The 19,887-nt window shown below is 39.1% G+C and overlaps 1 protein-coding gene across 1 annotated transcript in view; it reads right to left on the reverse strand.

The window, feature by feature from the left end:
* SPPL3 (signal peptide peptidase like 3) overlaps nt 1-19,887 on the reverse strand; it is a 59,452-nt gene that overhangs the window by 16,524 nt on the left and 23,041 nt on the right. Inside the window, exons 2-3 of the mRNA XM_086474147.1 lie at nt 8,095-8,172; nt 2,042-2,130 (exon numbers count right to left, since the gene is read on the reverse strand). Coding sequence (XP_086330273.1) covers nt 2,042-2,130; nt 8,095-8,172 — 167 coding nt within the window. The remainder of the gene's footprint in view (nt 1-2,041; nt 2,131-8,094; nt 8,173-19,887) is intronic.

Consider the following 19,887-nt stretch of genomic DNA (forward strand, 5'->3'; position numbering starts at 1 on the left):
GCCATAAGTAGTAACCCAAATAAAAATACGAGACACACTTGTAGAACATTAAAATAACAGGTAAGATCTGAAGTAGTCACTTGATAAGAACAACCCAAAACGTCTCCAATGAAAAATTAATACAAGACTCAGCCCTTGACGAGATCTAAAACCAGCTTAACATCACTATGTTATCCCCAAATAATTAGACACTGCTGCATGAAGGAGGGTTTTACCAGTTCCAGGATTTCAAGGATAAGCTTTTAGGTTATCAAGCAGAGTATCTGCACACACGTCTGTACGCACGTATGCGGAGACATACACATGCAAGTAAACACATTGTTTGTGTGTGAGAATGTGTCTATTTTACTTTTTCCCCGTGGAAGAGTGGCAAGTTGTCTAAATAACAGGTTACCTACACAACCCGTAGTTACCAATGCACCCGACTATGTTGAAAAACCTCAAACACACATGAAATACACTCGCTACAACTTAGTATCTGTCATAAGTAGTTAACCATTTTCATTAAAGATAAGTTAAACAATGTGCATAGAAGCCATGACACTTGCATTGTATGGTCATTTATCAGTTCAGGTTACAGACCTATTATTCTTAAACATAAGTAGCACAATAAATTTTAAAAATAAAAAGCAGAAGAACTCAGTCCCTTGGGATTTCTATGTTACTGAGGTCTGGTACAAAAGGGTAAAGTACAATACAGATAGTCCAGTGATGACAGTGCAAAGACACAGAAATTCCTTGTCCTAATCTGTGACAGATCTAGTTCTTCCTACTTTCAGAAAGAACATTTATATATTCACATGCCCTTCAACTTCCCAAGGGGAAAAAAAAAACAAAACAAAACAAACCCCCCGAAATTACATACTGCAAACTACTTTGGCATACAGGAATTAGTGCCTGTAGCGTTAAATGTCAAAGTTCTTCATTTCATTTCTGATCGTTTTGACAGCTAATCCCCTTAATGCGCTCGCTCCCCAGCCCCAGACTGTCTTCTCTTACTTCCCAGATGCCAAAAGCCTCAACTGTTCATTGCTGAATCACCAAGCACAGCAACCTCTCTGCTGTGCTGTGAACAGAAGCACTGCTCTCACAACTATGTCAATTCCAAGAGTCTATATGAAAAAAAAAAAAAGGCAAAGCAAGCAAAAGCCACATAGAACATAACATATGTTATTTAATTTATAATTTTGAAGCTATATTTCTTACTTTAAACAAAGCAGCCTTAGCATTCAGGGTTTTGTGCCCAGGGCTGCACATACCTCACTCCTGTCTTCTAAACTTGCAGAAACTATTCATTCAAGAGCCTACTCACAGAATACAGCCACATAAATTGCTGTAAGTTAAACTCAGGTGTGAATTTACAGCACATTGTCTACAACACATTCCACTCTAACTGTTCACATACATCTTTTTACCCGCAAAACAGCGCATCTCAAATGGCCAAGCTGCCTGGAACCTATTTATAGATTACAGAGGGGACAATCACCACGTAGGAGCTGACATGTTCATCTCCACTCTGAATAGATTGTATATAGACATATATTTTGTTGTCCATTATAAATGAGTGGCCCAAAGCCATGTGAACTCTACACTTCAATTTCTCTATTGACAAAGCTGGATCATCCGTACGGACTTGTCAGCATACCATGAGATCTCTCATTGCTTACGGACTGGCTAATACGTCACAGTGACAAACTCCAGACAAAAAGAAATTACACTGCCTTCTTGTAACTGTGTGGTGGTTTTTTTTGAAAGTAAAGCTGTTTCCATTTCCAGTAAAACCTGACAAATTGTGCAGCATACAATTTTTATGCATTATGACAATGTTACATTGATGTTTTAAACTTCGCTTCCACAGGCATGAACTAGATAGCAGTACTCGTGCACAGCAAGACGGCAAGTGCCTAGACAAAACAGTTCCACTGTATCAGGTGGATCTACAACACACGTAGCTGAAACACGTGGACACAGACAGATGAAGCAAAAGAAGATGCAGCATGCTGAAGTGAGGAAAGAGAGAAGGAGTAAAGATAACCCTTACTGTTATTGGTGCTGTTGCCATTAAAAGACCCAGCTGTGCTGCTATTGTCTTTCTCTTTGTCTTGATTCTCAAAGTCCATGTTAAGAGACCTGCAGGAAACAAAGGAAACTTGTTTAGGCTCATCAGCTACGGTCTCATTACCATCCTGCCACAGCACCTTCTGCCTGAAAAAGCCCTTTAATGCTGGTTATTAGAAAAAACGCCACACATAACAGAATTATTAAAAAAAAAAATTTTTAAAAAATCCTTACAGTTACAGATGAGGCACCAAATCACACAGGTTCTAATAGTGAGACTAGTCACCACAGTGTCTGAACTGGTGAGTGTTAGCAACAAACCACAACAAAGACATTTATCTGCCTTACTGGGAAGTGTAGAACATGATGGAAATGCAATAAACGTTTCAATTCTCTGATGAATTTGAACTCTTTCTAAGTTCTCATTCTGATTCTTTTCATTCAAATTTAATGATCGGGTTTCATTTTTAAAACAGTATTATTTCTTTCTTCTAAATCTTGTTATGAATGATGACCAAAACTGGCTTATAAGTAATCGTCTGCTGAACGTAAGGTCTTATTTCATTGAAAAAGTATCAGCAAAGCCTAGAAAGTAACCAGATCTGTGTTCTACATACATGCAGAACAGATGACTAGAGGAAGCTCTGAATAAATAGTACAAATTGATACAATTTAATTAATCCATTGGAGATGACAACATTCCCCTATGTACCCAGCTCAGCTATATTTGATTCATCTTTTCATTTTGATATATGCACTTCAAAACAGTTCCAAAATAACACAGTGTTCCACCCCTTTTGCCACAGTCCTTCACTTCGATGGATCCTCCAAATTACATTCTAATAAATTTTGGCATAACTTTCTGAATCAGGGGAATTTCCCTTAAGGTCTGTTTTGGCCAGCAAGCATTTCTATCGTTAAATTCTACGCTGTTTTTAACAAAAACAGCAGCAATCAAGTTTACCATCATAGTTTCTCATTCTGATACATGCATGTTATCCATGATCTAGCCGCATATTTAATTTATTCAAACAGGCTACAGAGAACCACCAGAAGCACTGTACAGCTCCCACTGTGCAGCTCCTGTCTCAAGTCCGCAGCAGCATCCAAGTGTTTCAATAAAACTTCCAGGTCAACAGGCATTCAACTCCTTTTCAAGTTTAGCTGTGAGTAACAGCGCTATGCAAAGTAAACAAATTCTATTCATTTATCAGACAAGTAAAAAACACACCACAATCTTCTATACAGCTCTATGGGTATCAAAGTTCTCTCATTTTAGTGTGTGTAGGTTACCCACTGCAGTGCACAGGTGAGCAATGTTGTGCTGCAGTCACACAACCTGAAATCACGCACATACAGGTCTACAGCAGAGACAGGTGTGGTGTACTAAAGAAAGAGGGGTTGAGCAGTTTCACTGCATAAAACAAAAACAAGAAAGAAACAACTGGTTTGTTTCTTCTACTTCTATTATGCAAGCGCTCCCAAACAGTGGTATGAAATTAAAGCAACTTTTGGGCTCTGGCAAAATATGAGGAAGCTTCAACCTCAGACACACAGTACTTCTACACAGACTATGGATCATCAACTAAAAAACCTAAATTTTTCTCTCAAGCTACAAAAATCTGGTAGGAGGCTGACAACCCCCCAGGACTTGATCCAAGATTCAGCCAAACAAGGTAATCCTTTTCTCAGTGCAGCGTTCCATTCCTCTCTGAATTAGTGCAGTCCAGCAACAACTTCACACCATCATTCTCCCAGTGGCATCAGGCAACTCATAATTTAAGGGATTGCTATCAGCAAAGAAAACTAGCAATAAAGTATTAGATCTACTGCTTATAAAGAATTTCAGCCCCTCTCCTTTCGTTGCAATAGTGTCAGCAATTATTACATTATTACCTATAAACATCCTTACCTCAAAAATAAGCATAAATTAGGAAATTACTTTCACTTAGCAACACAGCTGCTCATCCAAGACCACTTCTGAACAATCTCCAACCATTTTATGATTTGGCTCTTCCCTCTGCTACAAATTATCTCTAACATATCCAAAAAATTGAGAAGTGATCACTAAAACATCCTCCAAGAAAACATCCTCCAAGACAGTTAAAAATTATACTGTAAAACAAGACACACTCAGAACTACTGGACTGTAAAGAAATGGCAAGCTAAGAAACATTTACTTTTTTGTTCAAGTTTCTGCCGGGCTTCCAAAGGCAACATTCAGCCAGCACCTCCCATCAGGCAATAAACTGCACAGTTGTTTCTTCTGTGGGTCCTCACAGTTGAAGTTGGTAGGATTTCTAGCACAATGTTTCAAAGCAAGCACAGCTCAGCCTCCCACAGGGAACCACTCAGTAGGGTTACACTAAGGCCAAAGGAATGAGTAAGCTGCTGGCACATTACTATCATGAAAGTTCAGATTCAACTATGGATCACTGCCACTGCAGCAAAGCTTCGGGGAAACCCTGCAGGAGAATATTCTTATGAAACAATGGAGGAAATATGAAAGCAAGTAAGTGTCTATAGAGCCGCTTGCAGATGCAATATATTGAGAAGTTCCTTCCTGCTCTACTCAGCGCGGACAGTCACCCATCATAACAGCTCTGGGACTATGAGAATTGTGGGTTGCCACAGAATTGCCACATTTCAATTGCTCTAAATAAAAAATTACAATCAGAATCAGTCATTGACCCGAGACAGTTTATTTCAATCAAATCCCAAAGCGTATTATAACACTGCTACAGTTGCCTGGAAAATGTTCCTGTGAGATTAAAGGACAAGTTCCAAGGCAAGATCTGGAGTGGGAATAAGAACAGGGGAAACAGTAGCAGAAAGTGCACGTAAAAATGTTTTCATTGCCTACATGCAAGAAGAGTGCCCGAGTCCCACGTCTCTGCCAAGAACATCTCACCTTCAGCAGGTATTTTACGTGCACTCACTCGTGTGTGCACATGCAGATAACCTTCGTAGCATGCGGTGAGACGGTCTGTCCAAACCCCTGGTTCTACCCCGCCAGCGCTGCAGCTGTAGATGCTGATGAACTCCAAGCACAAACTTTTGTTGTTGTTGTTGTTTTTTGGTTTTTTAATTGTGAAATATGCATCCTGATTTCCATAAATGCCGGGTCACAAAGCCGACCACAAGGACACCGTTTGAACTACTTTCTATTTACACACGTACTTTAGATACCCAAAGCCCAGAGACAGAAGACAGCAGTTTCATCCTGCGCTTCTTGGTATGGTTTAAAAGCAGACACTTGAACAGGCAGATTCTGGGCTAAATCTGGCTTTACATAAGCTGAGCGACCATGTCTGGGTATGTGACAGGATAGAAGAAGATTTAGCTGTTACCTGCCTGCAGAGTAACCCCAACATTTAAATCACAGAGAAGCACTGGACAGGTGGCTGGCTTGCAAGAACCCATAGGAGACAACCTGTTTCAAGCTAAGCTCACATCTTTAAAAACCCGTAACTAACACATATACCTGCACGCTCCAGTTTACAGCTTGTAACAGTTTAAAGAGTTATACTTGCCCCTTTGGCAGTCAGTAACAAAGTACATTGAGTTCAAGGACCGAGAGAGTCAGAAGGTCTATGGGAGAGACTTTCAGAAGCACTTGAAGCTGAAACTCTTGACCCAACACAAATGTAGGAAGGAAACACTCACTCATCCACAGTAAGACAAGCGGGAACTCAACTCTACAAACTGTACTTCATTCTGGATGTGGACTTCACCAATGATTTATCAGACATTCTTCTGACTATCTTGAGGGTTTGGGGTTTTTTGGTTTGTTTTAGTTTTGGACAAATGCTGCTTGTATGAGTAAGGACAGTGGACCAAGTCTTTCCTTTGTCCCCCTGAAACCTCTTTCACTAGATTAGATCCACCCACCATGCACGTGGATTTTATCCTAATGACTCACCCACCCAATTCTTTCTGATCCTATTACTGCACTTCTGTTTAAGTCACTTGCCAGCAATACCACAGTAACTATTTGCTTCTTTTCAGATTGAAAATGAGAAACCAAACCCACTTTCTGCAACACGAAGGTTAACTAAGGAGTGCTGTTTTCTTTTCATCTTATGACAGCTCCATTTGAGACAAAGCACTCAAACCTAGATGAAGACATCACTGCTGTCATTTGAGAATGAGCACCCTAAGCTGTAACGTTCGTCCTTCCGGCAAGTCACTTTTCTAAGAAAAGCCACCCACTTTGCCAGAAGTTTTCATTTTACTACTTTACAGATGAGTGTAATTTGGCAACTTACTACCACACTTGAATTTCTTAAATAACTTAATTGCATCTTAGACCGCTTTGTTAACACCACCGTACAATTTTCTGTAAAAAACTGCTTTTGACTTCTCTTGCTGACCAAACAGAATGGGAATTTGTCCAAGTCACCATCGTAGCTGTGGGTTTCATCTCAAGACATCTGCTAAAGAAACTACATATAGGAAATCAATTAGGAAATTAATTTTAAAACTATGGGACCCTATCTTGGTCTGCAATAGCTTGCATCTTGGGGTCTTCAGGATACACACAAAGGAAGTGGACGAGAACAGGGCATTTCCTCAACCAATGTGTACCCATCACCATTCCACTACTTCATCAAATAAATTAGATTGTTCTGAAGTTCGCAGTCCTTGTAACGTGAGCAGTTTTAAATGTAAAACATAGGACAAGATGGTAAAAGAGCATATGTATATAGGAATAGGATGGCAAACAGCAGGGGAGAATTTTTTAAGAGCAAGGAGCTCTGAGAAGGGCAGGCAATTTAAGTTCAAGCACTCCTGCTGTTTTATATTGCATTATGTTTTCACAATTGAATTGTAATAAATGATATGGCTTCTTGCAGCCAGATGCATAGTTCCTGTTTACACAACTGCATAAATTCAAATAGTTAAAAATGGAGTTAGTCCCCCAACTATACACTAGATTGACTCAAAACCTGAAGAAAAAAATGAAACAAATAGAACCTTTTATTCTTTTTCATTTTGATCATCTCTAGATTTTGTTTTCATAAAGCCTGCTGTTTTAATTCCCTCAGCAGCACTGTTACCTAATACTTGCTAGCAACAACAGACAGCTCTTACCAAAAATTGTCTCTTTGATTATATGATTTTATTAACTTATGATAGTGATTTAAAACCTCTTCTCCTAACAGCTGCAGCTTACATCATATGTATGACCATGGCTATCACCTATTTCAGGAACACTCACAGCAGTTTAGAGACTTCAGAGTGAATGTATGGCCTTTTATCATAGGCTTGTTAAATGAAGCAATGTTCTTGAAGAATCGGAAAGAAAAACATGCTGTACTTAAGTTTGAAAAAAATAATACTTTCATGCTGTGACTAATTATTTTTTTAATATGTCAGTATGAACCTCATTCCTTAGGTGCCACTACATTAAAACACTGTATAATACAAGATGCAAGTCTAAAGGGACAACTATGTTTTCTCTAAACTATACTCAAGTCTCCTAAAATGGGGCAAATTTGATTTTTGAAGATTCAAACTTATCCTGCAGCACTTCTCAGACACTTTGCTAGAATTCAACACTGACAGTGTTTCCCACTTCTCTATTAAGCTGTTACTCACACTCAAGTAGATAGCACTGGGACTCTGGAATCTCTGTTTTATAGGACTTGTTTGCAATCACACCAAGGACATGCCGAATCGACCAACACTGAAACATTATATATAAAATTCTACTATCGATAACATTACATTCCGATCTCTCTCCAGAATCCTTTTATACCCTCCAAACTACAATTTTACAAAGCTGTCTTCGAGGACTAACTTCTAAGTTATCTTCTATCTGCCTGTAACTTGACATACAATTACATCTTTTAGAAACCCCAACTAGCTATTTTTTCTTCCTTTACCATTTCCTTTTCAGAAGCAAGAAAGATTTAATTTACATTAGCCATCAGTCTGAGCAAGATACAATGAACCAAAAGGCATAAAATGCATTCAGTTTATATTTTTATTCAAAAAAGAAAAATTCTGCAGAACCTTAAAGAAAAATCTTACCTGAAACTGCCGTAGACTATGAGAAGAATAGAAATCAGGAAGGTAGACACTTGACTGGAATCCACAAGGGAATATGCCCTGAAATTAGGAAAAGAAGGCAGGTATGTCATCACGAGTGTCCATTTCTCCAGTGCCATTTGCTAATTCTTTTTCTTATTCTAATACAAATAGAGAATCGGATGACAAATCTTTATGGCAGCTCTCTCTGAAGTTCTTGTACCATCTAGGAATATAAAACCTGTAGCTTGTAAATTAACTTTTTATATTCAAGACTGCAGCACACAAAATCTGTACGACCAAAGGACAATTCAAAAGCCCTGCAGTAATTTGTTCTGAACTCACTTCGTTCAGATTTTTTTTCCCTCAGGCACATTAAAATTGCTTCAATTGCAACTAATGCAACTTTGCACATAAATAACACTATCCTGTTTTCTGTAAGACTTCTATGTCTTAACTGATAATAGTTGTTGCAATGTGATAGTGAAGATTCATTCTGTCCAGAAAAAAAAACAAAACCCAGTAACAAACCAAAAAACCCCAAACCTCACAACAAGCTGCAATATGCATTTATTAAACCACACACAAACTTCCCTATTACGTCTTGCACACCACTTGATTCAGGGTTCCCGATAGAAATTTCGGCAGGAGGCTGAAAGACCAGCTCGATTTAGATCAATTTCCTGATACAACATACCTTTGTGTTCAAAGCACAGAAATACAAATATTAATATTGCCGATTTTTCTTCCTATCCTTGACAGACCAAACCCTACTCTGTAGCTTACACTGAAACTTCTTTTGTCCCGGACATGGGGACCGAAGGCAGCCTCAGCAAGCTCCCAGCTGGCAGCCAGCTGGGGAGAGTGGGGTTGATATACTAGGGGACAGAAAATTCTTTAAGGGAGACCTTGAGGAATGGACCAACAAGAAGATGACAGATCGCAAGACAAAAGAAATGATCACTCCCTCTGCTTAGCACTTGTGAAGCCCTGTTTCAAGGGCTGCCTACAGTTTGGGGGCCCAAAAGAGAAGAACAGGGGCACACTGAAGCAAGCCCAGCAGAGAGCCGCCACGCTGGCTAGGGTACAATGGACAAGGAGTGGCTCTGGGAGTCAGACAACAACTCCCAGCAGTTTTTCCACAACTTGTGCTAAAGTAATGGAAAAGGAGAAGAATAAAGCCCAATGTTAATTGCATTAGTCTTACCCTACAAAAAAAAGATAAATAAACAGTTCTGAAAAATAATTGAAAAGCCTAATTTCAGCAAGACTATGGATATGGAACAGAGATAACTGAATTATATGATAGTTCCAAATTAAATATCACTAAGCTAATAAAAACTAAAGCTACAAGAAAGCTAAAGAATCACTCATCCAATTCCCAATTTAAAAGTAATTTAGAAAAAAATACCAAACCACTAGACACACACTTTAAAATACTTTTTTTAACATATAAACACAAATGCAAACCTTCTACTGTAGAAATTTAATATTAAACATCACTGAAAAACAGACTGCCTCTTTCAGATTAAATTATATACTTGTGCAGTAAGCTTTTAAGAAACGAGAAACTACTTTTGTTAATTATCATAAATAACTTCAACATTACCCCACACTAAAACTGAAATCATATGTCTTATTTGCTCATAAAGTTGGCCAAGACATAAAGACAATCTTAAGCTTCATATATTTGTTTTATTTTGGTCATATTTGGTCATATTTCCAGGCTGTGGAACAGAGGTCTCAAAAGCATCCATGAAGATCAATATACTGAATTGCAAATACATGCCATGTGTAACTAAGCACTTACAATTAGTGTATATATATACACACTGTTCAGGTTATATACAATATAGTTATACACAATATAGTCCATAGCATATTATTTTTAGCCAATGATTACAGCTAAGCACAGACCAAGAAGAAATGGCCTAAGAATGAGAATACTAGATTTATGTTCTGTTACTAACTTCAGTTTCAGAGAGAAGCATTCCCTCACTCAACCCTGAGCAAAGGGAAAGGGAAACTTAGTATCCTGGTTGGATTTGAGAATCAATAATGGAATTAACCTATTAAAAGAATATTCAGGAACTCCGAATCTATAAGAATAGCAAAATGATTGAATGGAATTTCAACTGGGATTAAACACGTCCAGGGTTATGCACTAAACTTTACTAACTGATGTTCGTAGTTTTATGTTCATAAAATTTTATCTTCATAAATTGGCAAATACTTTTGAGATGAACAATGTTTTCTATATAATTCATCATTCAGTGGCAACTTTGGCAGCTATGATAATTAAAATGCCATTTCATCATAATTACTAAACGTCAGTCGAAACAAGGCTGTAAATGTTAGAAAGACTTTTATATAACAGATAATAAATAAGGATGATACATGGATCACGGACCAGCCCTGTGCATAATCCATTAAGTTTCGTATTGAAAACTGAGGGCCCTTTGGCACAATGAAAGAAATGGAATACATGCAACCCATTCTAAACAACCTACTACACCATAACCCTGCTGAGAGGCTGCAGCGACGACTAGGACAGCTATCTGCTGATTCTATGCAAGGGAGAAACGAGAATTAAAGTCCTTCCATCCTGCACAAGAAAAGTGCAATAGTGTAATTAGAAACTCATCGCAGACCAGTGATGTTTCCTGACTTCTCTCCTTCACTTCACAGAGATCCTATAGCAGGACATCCTAAAAACTCAGTGTTGGTATCATGATTACAGTCTAGGAAAACTCATGTTCACTGATACTCCAGCAAACAGGGCCAGGGAGATACAGTCAAACCTTCCTTCTTCCTGAGGCAGCTGGAAAAAGAGCAATGCAAAGCACACGCAGTGTGCCAAGTCTAAGAGTAACTGCACGGCAGGAATCAAGCAAGCAGCTCGGGCATGTCCAGATTCCACACAAAGTTTCCAACACAAGTAGCCCACAAGCAAATTTCAAGGATAATTTTATATTGCTGAAGCAAATCTCATTGTAATAAAATACTGCATCTTTTTAATGTCTAATTTCCCTACATTAATATAATATATTGCACAAAACCTGAAAACAGAACTGCTTCCTAAAATCCTAACCACTGCGCAGTTCATTAAGGGACTAAGAACTCTTGATCCCAAATAAACACTTTCTAATGCATTAATCTAGAGATAATAAGCAAATGACAGCATCACAGGAAAGAATTGAGTCGCAAGATTACTTCAAAGTTTTGAATATTATCCAAAATGCCAGCCAGTGAGCTGCAAACCCATTTGTATTTTTAACTGAAATTTAAATGACCTTCTACAAGTCCAGCAGAGTCCACGTGCATACAACTGGATTCTCCCATAAGCGAATTTCAAGCATGCAAGCTCGCATACTCCCACAGCCAGACATGGCATCAGTGCTATGTTCTTCTCAAATGGGATCAGCCAAAACCAAAACAAAACCCCCTACTTAGGAAATTTTTCAGAAGTTGGAGCAGACTTCATGCAGTCCCATTTAACCAGCCTTCCACTGCACATATGAAAATGAAACCATCTTCCTTCTACAAGTACTTTTGTAAAATTAAGTATTTCATCTCAGAACAAGCAGTGGAAACTTATGCAAGAAAATGCCTGTAACAAGCATGTGCGTAGTTGTCCTTTGACTTAAATACTGATTTTTAAAAGCAATTCTTAGTACTTACTACATGACAATCCATGAAGAAAAGAAAAAGAAAATTCTTCATTCACATTCTGAAAATTAATACTGGATAAGGCCATGCTAAAGACTGCTGTCTTTTGAAGGACTTACTTTAGTGCAGCTCATGTGCATGCCACATTACAAGAACAACTAACAACCCATTTCTGAACTGTAGCATATAAGCAGAACACTGCTCAAAATACACAGACACCATTGGTTTTCACAGGGAAGTACATTCTTTAGGATTCTTCTACTACTACACCTGCAATGCATAAATCCACATAAGGAAGTTGTTTTAGAAGTTACTTAGTCAAGCTTTCAGACAGATTCTTGCTAACTCAGTCAAGTAACAAATAGCTATTTATAGTTATCAGACTATAATATTAGAGCCATATATTAGACCCAAGTACTTCATAAAACCAAACACACTGATGGCTTACTTTTCTCTGTAAGCTCCTTTCCCCAGCCAGCTAGCAAGAGGTAACTTCCCAAACGCCTTCTCTACAACTCTGAACCTGCACCTTTACATGGCTGAGATCCATTTTAGCAAATTCTCTGCCATTAGGCTTCTATTTCTGACAGCTTCATGGGCAAGTGCTTACAAGACAAACCCTGCTAGGGCATGCCAAGACAGAGACACAGCAAGCACTGTTCTATAACATATTCTGTGTGTCAGCCCTACAGCTATACAGTGAAAGTATTGTCCGAACAACAATCCGAGCAGTGAGCTCTCCAGCCTGGCACAGGCTGCTCCATAGACCTTTACCTACAGAACAATTCCAGGGATGCCCAGCCACTGAGACGCACAACCACTTCCACGCGTCCCAAACAGTAACCATGCAAAATACGCCACATCAGCTACAGCTGGCGTTCCAAGCAGCACTCTCCCTTCTTCTGGGAAAACATGAATAACTTCTGTATTCCCAAGGGAACAGAGACATGCTTCATTCCCAGCTAGAGAAGATAGTAATCAGCTAATAAAAGCTGCCACAACAACAGTAATGGTGTCACATTAGAGACACTCCCTTTCTTCTGTATCAGTTGCTGCAGGACAAGCCCTCTTTTCCCCTGTGGCCACAGGTCAATGGTCACCTGTCTTTGACCGTGAACCTTCACCCTACAGGGTCTCTGCCATCTGACTGCTTAGGAATTTCTTATAAAATCTCCTCTTTTGGCCCTACTGTTCTCTTGTTACGTACTTACTTCTTAATTCCTCTGGTTTTGTTACTTCGTTTGCACTTCCAACTCCAGAAAATCACCCAGTCAATGCAAGCGCTGTTTTTCATGTTTCAGCTCTTCCTTATCACCAAAAGATAAGCAGTTTCTTTAGAAGAGTCTCAACAGTCCCTTAGGCAAAGCCTGGCACTTCTTTTTGCCCTCTGTGTTGAGCACTAAGTATCTGCAACTCACTTTGTTCAATGAAGACCCAGACAAAGACAGAACCAAGAACACTAAGAAACGTGTCTCCCGATGACAGCATGGAGCATTTCCCTCTACATAACCTACTTGTCATGGGCCAGTCTGACATGACCACAAGCCAACACTGCTATTACAAAAGCAACTTCTTCTCACCTTTTACCAGTCACCTATTGTCTTTCTTCATCCCATGCCAACACAATCATTTGCAAAACCACATGGAAAACTAGATCAGGGGACTTGTCTGCTTGAATAATAATGGAGAATCAATGGGAAGGTTTCTGAAGTGATTCAGATTCCTGATCTGACATGGTTTTGGACATAAAATCAAAGAGAAAAGACTTTTCAGTGGCAGCATTGGCTTAAGTACCCCAAAACCATTGCCTCCAAGATCTGGGAAGTTTTACGTAATTGAATTAAAAATCTCTTTCTGTTCGCACAAGATGCCTACTAAATGTATGATCAAAGAAATTCAGCCCCTCTCCTGACTTCCAGGTACAAAAGGAATTATTGTGAAAAATTCTGCCGAGAGGGGAATGAGAAGGCTGTGCACTGAAGCTTCCATAGCAGTGCACACTAAAGGCCTTGGACACGAGTCATTCTCATACAAAAGCTGCTATAACAGCAGCAAGATAAACTTCCCCTGCATTTACTGCACGTGTACGAGAACGCAAACAATAGAGCAACAACTTGAAAAGCGCGGTAAATGAACTAACTTCACTAAAATTCGCGTGAAAAGAAAAGATTGTGTTTCATCAGGTATTTTTCTTTATCAGTGATCATAATATCCAAGCATTTCCAAGACTAAGGAAAATAAAACTATAAAAGGAAGGTAAGCATGCTAGATAGGCTAGAGTAAGGACGGTTTAAAATAGGAGACAAGTCTTTTTTCTTTCTTGATGGGACCAAATCTACAACTTGCAGACATCTATCACAGAAATACACTCTTGACAGGAATGTAAGGAGACCATTTAATTCACTGAGTTTATAATTTGATCCTACTTTGGGGAAAGACAATCAGTCAGTCCTGACAGACGCTTACCTCACCTGTTGTTTAAAACACTCATTGGCAAAACGAGATGACTTTTCTTGACATCTAATGTAAGTCTTTCTGACTACAATTTTAGTCCATACTTTTTCTCCTATACAAAAAGTTCTTCAAAACTTACAGGGAGCTTCTCATACCAGACACAACTGGGGTAAACTGGATCCATACAGGAACTCACTTGCATATTTCAGTTTATGAAAGATGTGGCTGCTTGAGAAGTGACCACACAAAACTTTTAATACTCTTCAGCCCACACTAAAAGCCAGGACTGTTTACTCAACCAATATGGTAGTCTTCATCTACACTTAAAATATCAGGCTTATTATCAAATGTCCACTGTCTCCTCACCAGGTAAGTGACAATAATCCATGCCCACCAAAACATGTATCCCACTTTCCCAGTTTCCATTCTACTTGAAACAAAATTCCTCCTATGTAGGTATCAACATTGCAAAGGTGACAATGAAGCATCTCCTTCCCTGCCCTATTACTCATCATTCATTTTCAGAACTTGCTGAATGCATGTGTTCAGTTTGAGGGTCCCAACTCAGCAGACAGCCAATTACTCCAAACCAGAAAAAAAAAGAAGAAAAAACCTCCAAACCCCAACAACCAACTTTTCCTGGAAAACTGGTATTAAATGGCAAAATCAAGGATGGAGAAAGTTCCCACCTCCCTCTCCTCCAAGGGTTTTGTGTATTTCGAAAGCTATTTAACGTGTTTCCCTAGGTATCTATTTTCTTTTGATCACGCAAGAGTGTGCCACTCACAAGGCAAGTGTTTTCTTGAATCTACTTGTCTCTGATATCTTCCAAACATTCTACTATTTTATTCCTTAAAAGAAGTATGATAGAATACAGTGATCAGGACAATTTACTGCTAAAAGCAATCCAGTTTTGATGCACCAGCGCAAGGCATTTGTGAGCTATCACTGTAGCATCATTTATTAAGACGAGCAATTCAAACTCAAGGACTCCAGAGCACAGCCCGAGGGCACACAAAAGACAGGCACCACCACATACACAAAGATCAATTACAGTTAATTGTGCAAATACTCATTTTGGTTGGGGGGCAGACCCACTCCATGGGTAAAACCAATGCTACTTTTTTCCTTTAGTGGATTCCAGGTCAAGAGTGTAACTAAAAAGGCTATTTCAACTGCCTTACATGTGCAAAATATATACATATTTAAGAGCCTCCATTAGGCTTGCTGCCAAACCAAAGTTAAATCTGAGTGTAACAGTTAAAGGTATAATTTTAGGCGTGAAGTCATGGCACCCACAGCTGTAAACATATCTCAACACTATTCCATTCTTCAGTGTCATTCAGAGGAAAACCAAGCACATTGCTATGGCTTCACTTATGTTAAAGGAATAGCTCATTTTCCAAAATAAGTAAGTTTACAATTTCATCTCATTGTCACGTGCAGACATGGTCTACTAAGTCTGAGTAACTTATGGAAACATGGACCACAGAATCACAAGGATCATATCAGAAAAAAAACTTAAAGCAAGCCTGAAGTGGAAAAAAAAAGTAATCTGAGATGTCCCACTAAAACCCGATTTTCCTACGCAGACTTGGTTAGGGCTCAGGCAGGCATTTCAAAGTTGTAACCGGAGAATAATTCTGCTGTTTATCAGACCCATGGCTCAGAACAACACTTTCACGCTATTAGACACCAAAGAGAATTTTTTTCTCTCCCCTCCCCCCCCCCTTTTTTTTTTTTTTACACATCCAACTAAAAAACCCAATTTCCTCTTCCACTGTTTCCAGAAAGCTGCTTTCCTAAAACTATCACCCTAAAACCAAATGCCAAGCTCCCAACTAAACTGCTAAGAGAAAACACTCCTCTGAGCTCACTGTGAGAGGAAATGGAGGTATACAGCCAGTAAGGCATCAGGAGAGATAATCTTGTAAAAAAACATTTTCTGTTAAAAAACATTTTCTGTTAAAAACATTATCTGAGCTACGCTTTTGGTTCGCCCGACTGCTTGCCAACAGAACAAAGAATTACATGTTTCACAGTGTTTAAGAATTACAGTAACTGGAAGATTTCCAGTTTTCACATTCAGCTTGGAGCACTCACTTCCCCACAGGAACGGGAGCACAACTTCCAGTCCCTGCACGGAAGCATAAGAATACCTTACTCATTCAAACGAGCATTACTCCCCACCAACACAGAACAGCGACCTTGTACCTCAAAAGTATTCTCAGCTCCTGACTCCCCGACCGCTCTGGTGGAACCACACTAAACAAGGTACTTGGGAGCAAAACTTGCAATCAATGGTTAATGGAGAAAAATTACATCTTCAACTAAGTTGCACTGGACACACATATCTGTTTAAGTAGCCAGAACCAAAATTAATAACCAAACCCATATTTAATGTCTTTGACATTGCTGCAACAGAAAATACAGGCTTTTTTATTTCATACTACCCATTTGTAGACTGCATGGGAGCCTGAATACGTAATTTTCACCTCTTACCTATACACAAAAATAAACCTACTTTTTGTCGTTCTTTGTTTTATTGAGGAGGGTTGGTTGGTTGATTTGGTTTGAGCTTTTGCTCTAAAACAGACAAACAAGACCTGGGAACCTCCCCTTCTTTCTTTCTTTCTCAAAGAAAGAAAAAAAACAAGATGTTATGAAAAACAAGAAATGCTTTTACTGCCAAATATATGTCACCACCAGCCAAGGAATCCTCTCCAGCAGTAGATTTTGAAACTGTATCACAAGTGTACACAACTGCAAATATTTTTTGAAAATGTGAACAAAGCACCCATACAATAATGTCTGCAATATGGATCCCCACGGAAGAAAAGTTAGTAGGTATCATTTCAATGGTTAAACTGAACAAGAATGTGTGGAAAAACACATTTTATATCAAAATGCAGACCCTGTTATTAGAGAAAGTTTTACTCAATTTTGTATTTTAATTGTGTCATGTTTATTTTAACTGAGCTGTTTCAGATCAGCTAACTTGTTCCAGAACACTGGCATCCTACTACAGACCAGCCCCAGCAAACTGCTGAGCCAAGGCACAGCTCTGGTTTTACTTTTTAAAATAAATTACTACTTTAATCCCTTCTTGACAATTAAATCTAAAGGACTCCAGCTAAAGATAGGATTTGCCTATCTTGGTTTGAGAATCAAAAGTCTGAGGCAAGAAAGACTAACAGTCCAGCCCCACACTGTAAATTTTAGCCACCTTAAGTTAGCTCAGCTCTGACTTCAGCAGCATTAATAAAGCTCTGCCAACAAAACCTCTTTTTTCAAACATTTGCCATTACAATTTGCTAGTAAAACTTATTTTATTCATGGGCAGAAAAAGAAGGAGGTGGAAAAATTGCCCCAGCAAAGCAGTAAGCTGACCTGGCAAACTACCGTTTTTGTGAGGTGAGGTTTCATTGAGGCCAGCAGTTGCACAATTACTAGGTATGACGCAAAGACGAAAGGAGTCAACGCATGGCCAGGAACCAGGTGGGACCAAAACCCTTTCGGGAGCAGCTTACATCTAGGTCTGATGAAGCACATTGTAATACACACCTGAAATCCAAGTTTTACCGGTGCTACTGTAAATTAAACAAAACTAACCTTCCTATTTCCCTCTATCTAACCCTCTATGAAGAAGTTAGCACTGGTTTAATTAAGTTAGTTTTCAAAATAGACCACAGGTACTGTAGTTGCTGCAATCTACGACAATATTTCATAATATTTTGTGTTATTTCAGTCCTTCCAGATTTGTTTTCACTAGTAAACTCTACAGTTGCACCATGCAGTAGTATCCATCTCCTGAAAACTATAATTAAGTTATCTGTCCCCACAAGCCCTCTGATCACCCGTACACTTTTATAACCCCAGATACTTTTGCTACAGCTGCATAGTCCTACCACAGTGTAACATCTTGAGGCACAGGCCAGCCACTAATGAGACTGTCAAGTAAACCCCAGCATCACTAACACGTAAGGGTACTCAGTGAGAGCCAAGAAGTAGCCATACTGCATTTGCAAGGGCCAAACTATTAGTATGTTAAAACACGTTTCACAAGAATGAGAAAAAGAGGTAAGACTCATTTGCTGAACTAAGTAAAGCAACTGTCTTGTCTGTAACTGTCTTCATAGTTTATCAATTTATAGAAGACTTCAGTGTACTGCAGAGGACAGATTCAAGTTTTGCTGTAGCATAACATAAATTGCCAAAAAAAAAAAAAATATAATGCTTTTGGGGAAGAATTAAGATCAGTGAATATCAGCACAAGATGTAAATATATAACTATGAAAATATCCATAAATACATGAGACATCTGACAAAGCAAGAAGGTTGCAGCTTAGCCACAAGAACGAACTGACCACATAGGAAAGTCTTCTCATCTGGAAAACTGTTTCCACCTTCCACAAATCATCAAAAGGAGGACTGGAAGGAGGGAGAAGCGAGGAGGTCAACCAAGATCTGTTACGCACAATCCTTCCTCACCAGAGCCACAAGCATATTTTTTTATGTATCAGATTCCAACAGACCAGTGAACTCTGCAAAGGTCAGTCCAATATTAGCCTACTCCAAAGCTCTGCTGAAACAGTTCTTCTATCCAAATTACCACTTTCAACTGTATGAATTTTCCAAAAATAGCCCTTTTTACATCAGAAAAAAAGGCAAATCAAGGGTGTGGTTACTGTAATTTAAGTCTACAGAGTACCACTGTGCAAGCTCTCTACAGTTTTATGCTAGACAGCCTCATCATGATCCAAACAACATTGCGCTCTCAGGAAGGGCTGTTTGGAAATGTGGTTATCCCCTGGCGCAGGAAAGTTTTGTGCAATTTTGACAGCTAAGACCTTTTTGAGTTATAAAGGTATCAGTTTATATCCCAGGCATATATGCAACCCAGAGTTTCCAGTCACTTGGTAGTACAGTTCTGCAGAAGACAGAAGACTGCTTAGTGCTAGGTTTCATTTTATGGCTCTTATTCTAGTTACGGGAAGAAGACAAAAACTTCCCCAAGGTGTCCACCTTAGGCTCCCATCTGCGTTTTGATCTCTGTAAGCCTTTTTCTACTTAACAGAAAATCTCATTAACAATGACTATAATCACCTAAACCATGAAGATGTTCCTTACTTCCCATTTACAATAAAATACATTTACTGCTTGAACAACGAGTACAAGTCTCTTCTGCACAAGAATCCCGCGTTCAATAGCAAAGCCCCATCCAATCTACACAGCGAGATGGCTACAACCTCACAGTTACTGCTGCCAGCCACGGCACAGTCAGAACAGACTCAATGTGGGTTCAATGTGGGTATTTTGCTCTTACAGGAGCAGGAAGACCTGTTCCGAGCAGGGTTAGAAGCCACTGCAGTAAAAATGCTGACAAGCAATTTTTATCATGACTCAACTTTATTAACACGGCTAATACAGCACAAGTTATTACATTCAGCCAACGGCATCTCAGAGGACTCTTAAGCCGTAACTAAAAGTTGTCTGAGCTGATAAAACGTGGGAGTTTTCATTATTTAGAATTAAATATTTGTCCCAATCTTCACTGCTGCTCCATCTGGACCAGGAAGACAGTGGTGAGCGGATCTCTCATCTCTGTCTCACAATTAAGAGATTTATATTGACTTTGCCAGCTATTGCCAACCCATTAATGTACAACCTCTG

This window comes from Leptosomus discolor, chromosome 16, assembly GCF_034619465.1.
Source record: "Leptosomus discolor isolate bLepDis1 chromosome 16, bLepDis1.hap2, whole genome shotgun sequence".
Classification (NCBI taxonomy): domain Eukaryota; kingdom Metazoa; phylum Chordata; class Aves; order Leptosomiformes; family Leptosomidae; genus Leptosomus; species Leptosomus discolor.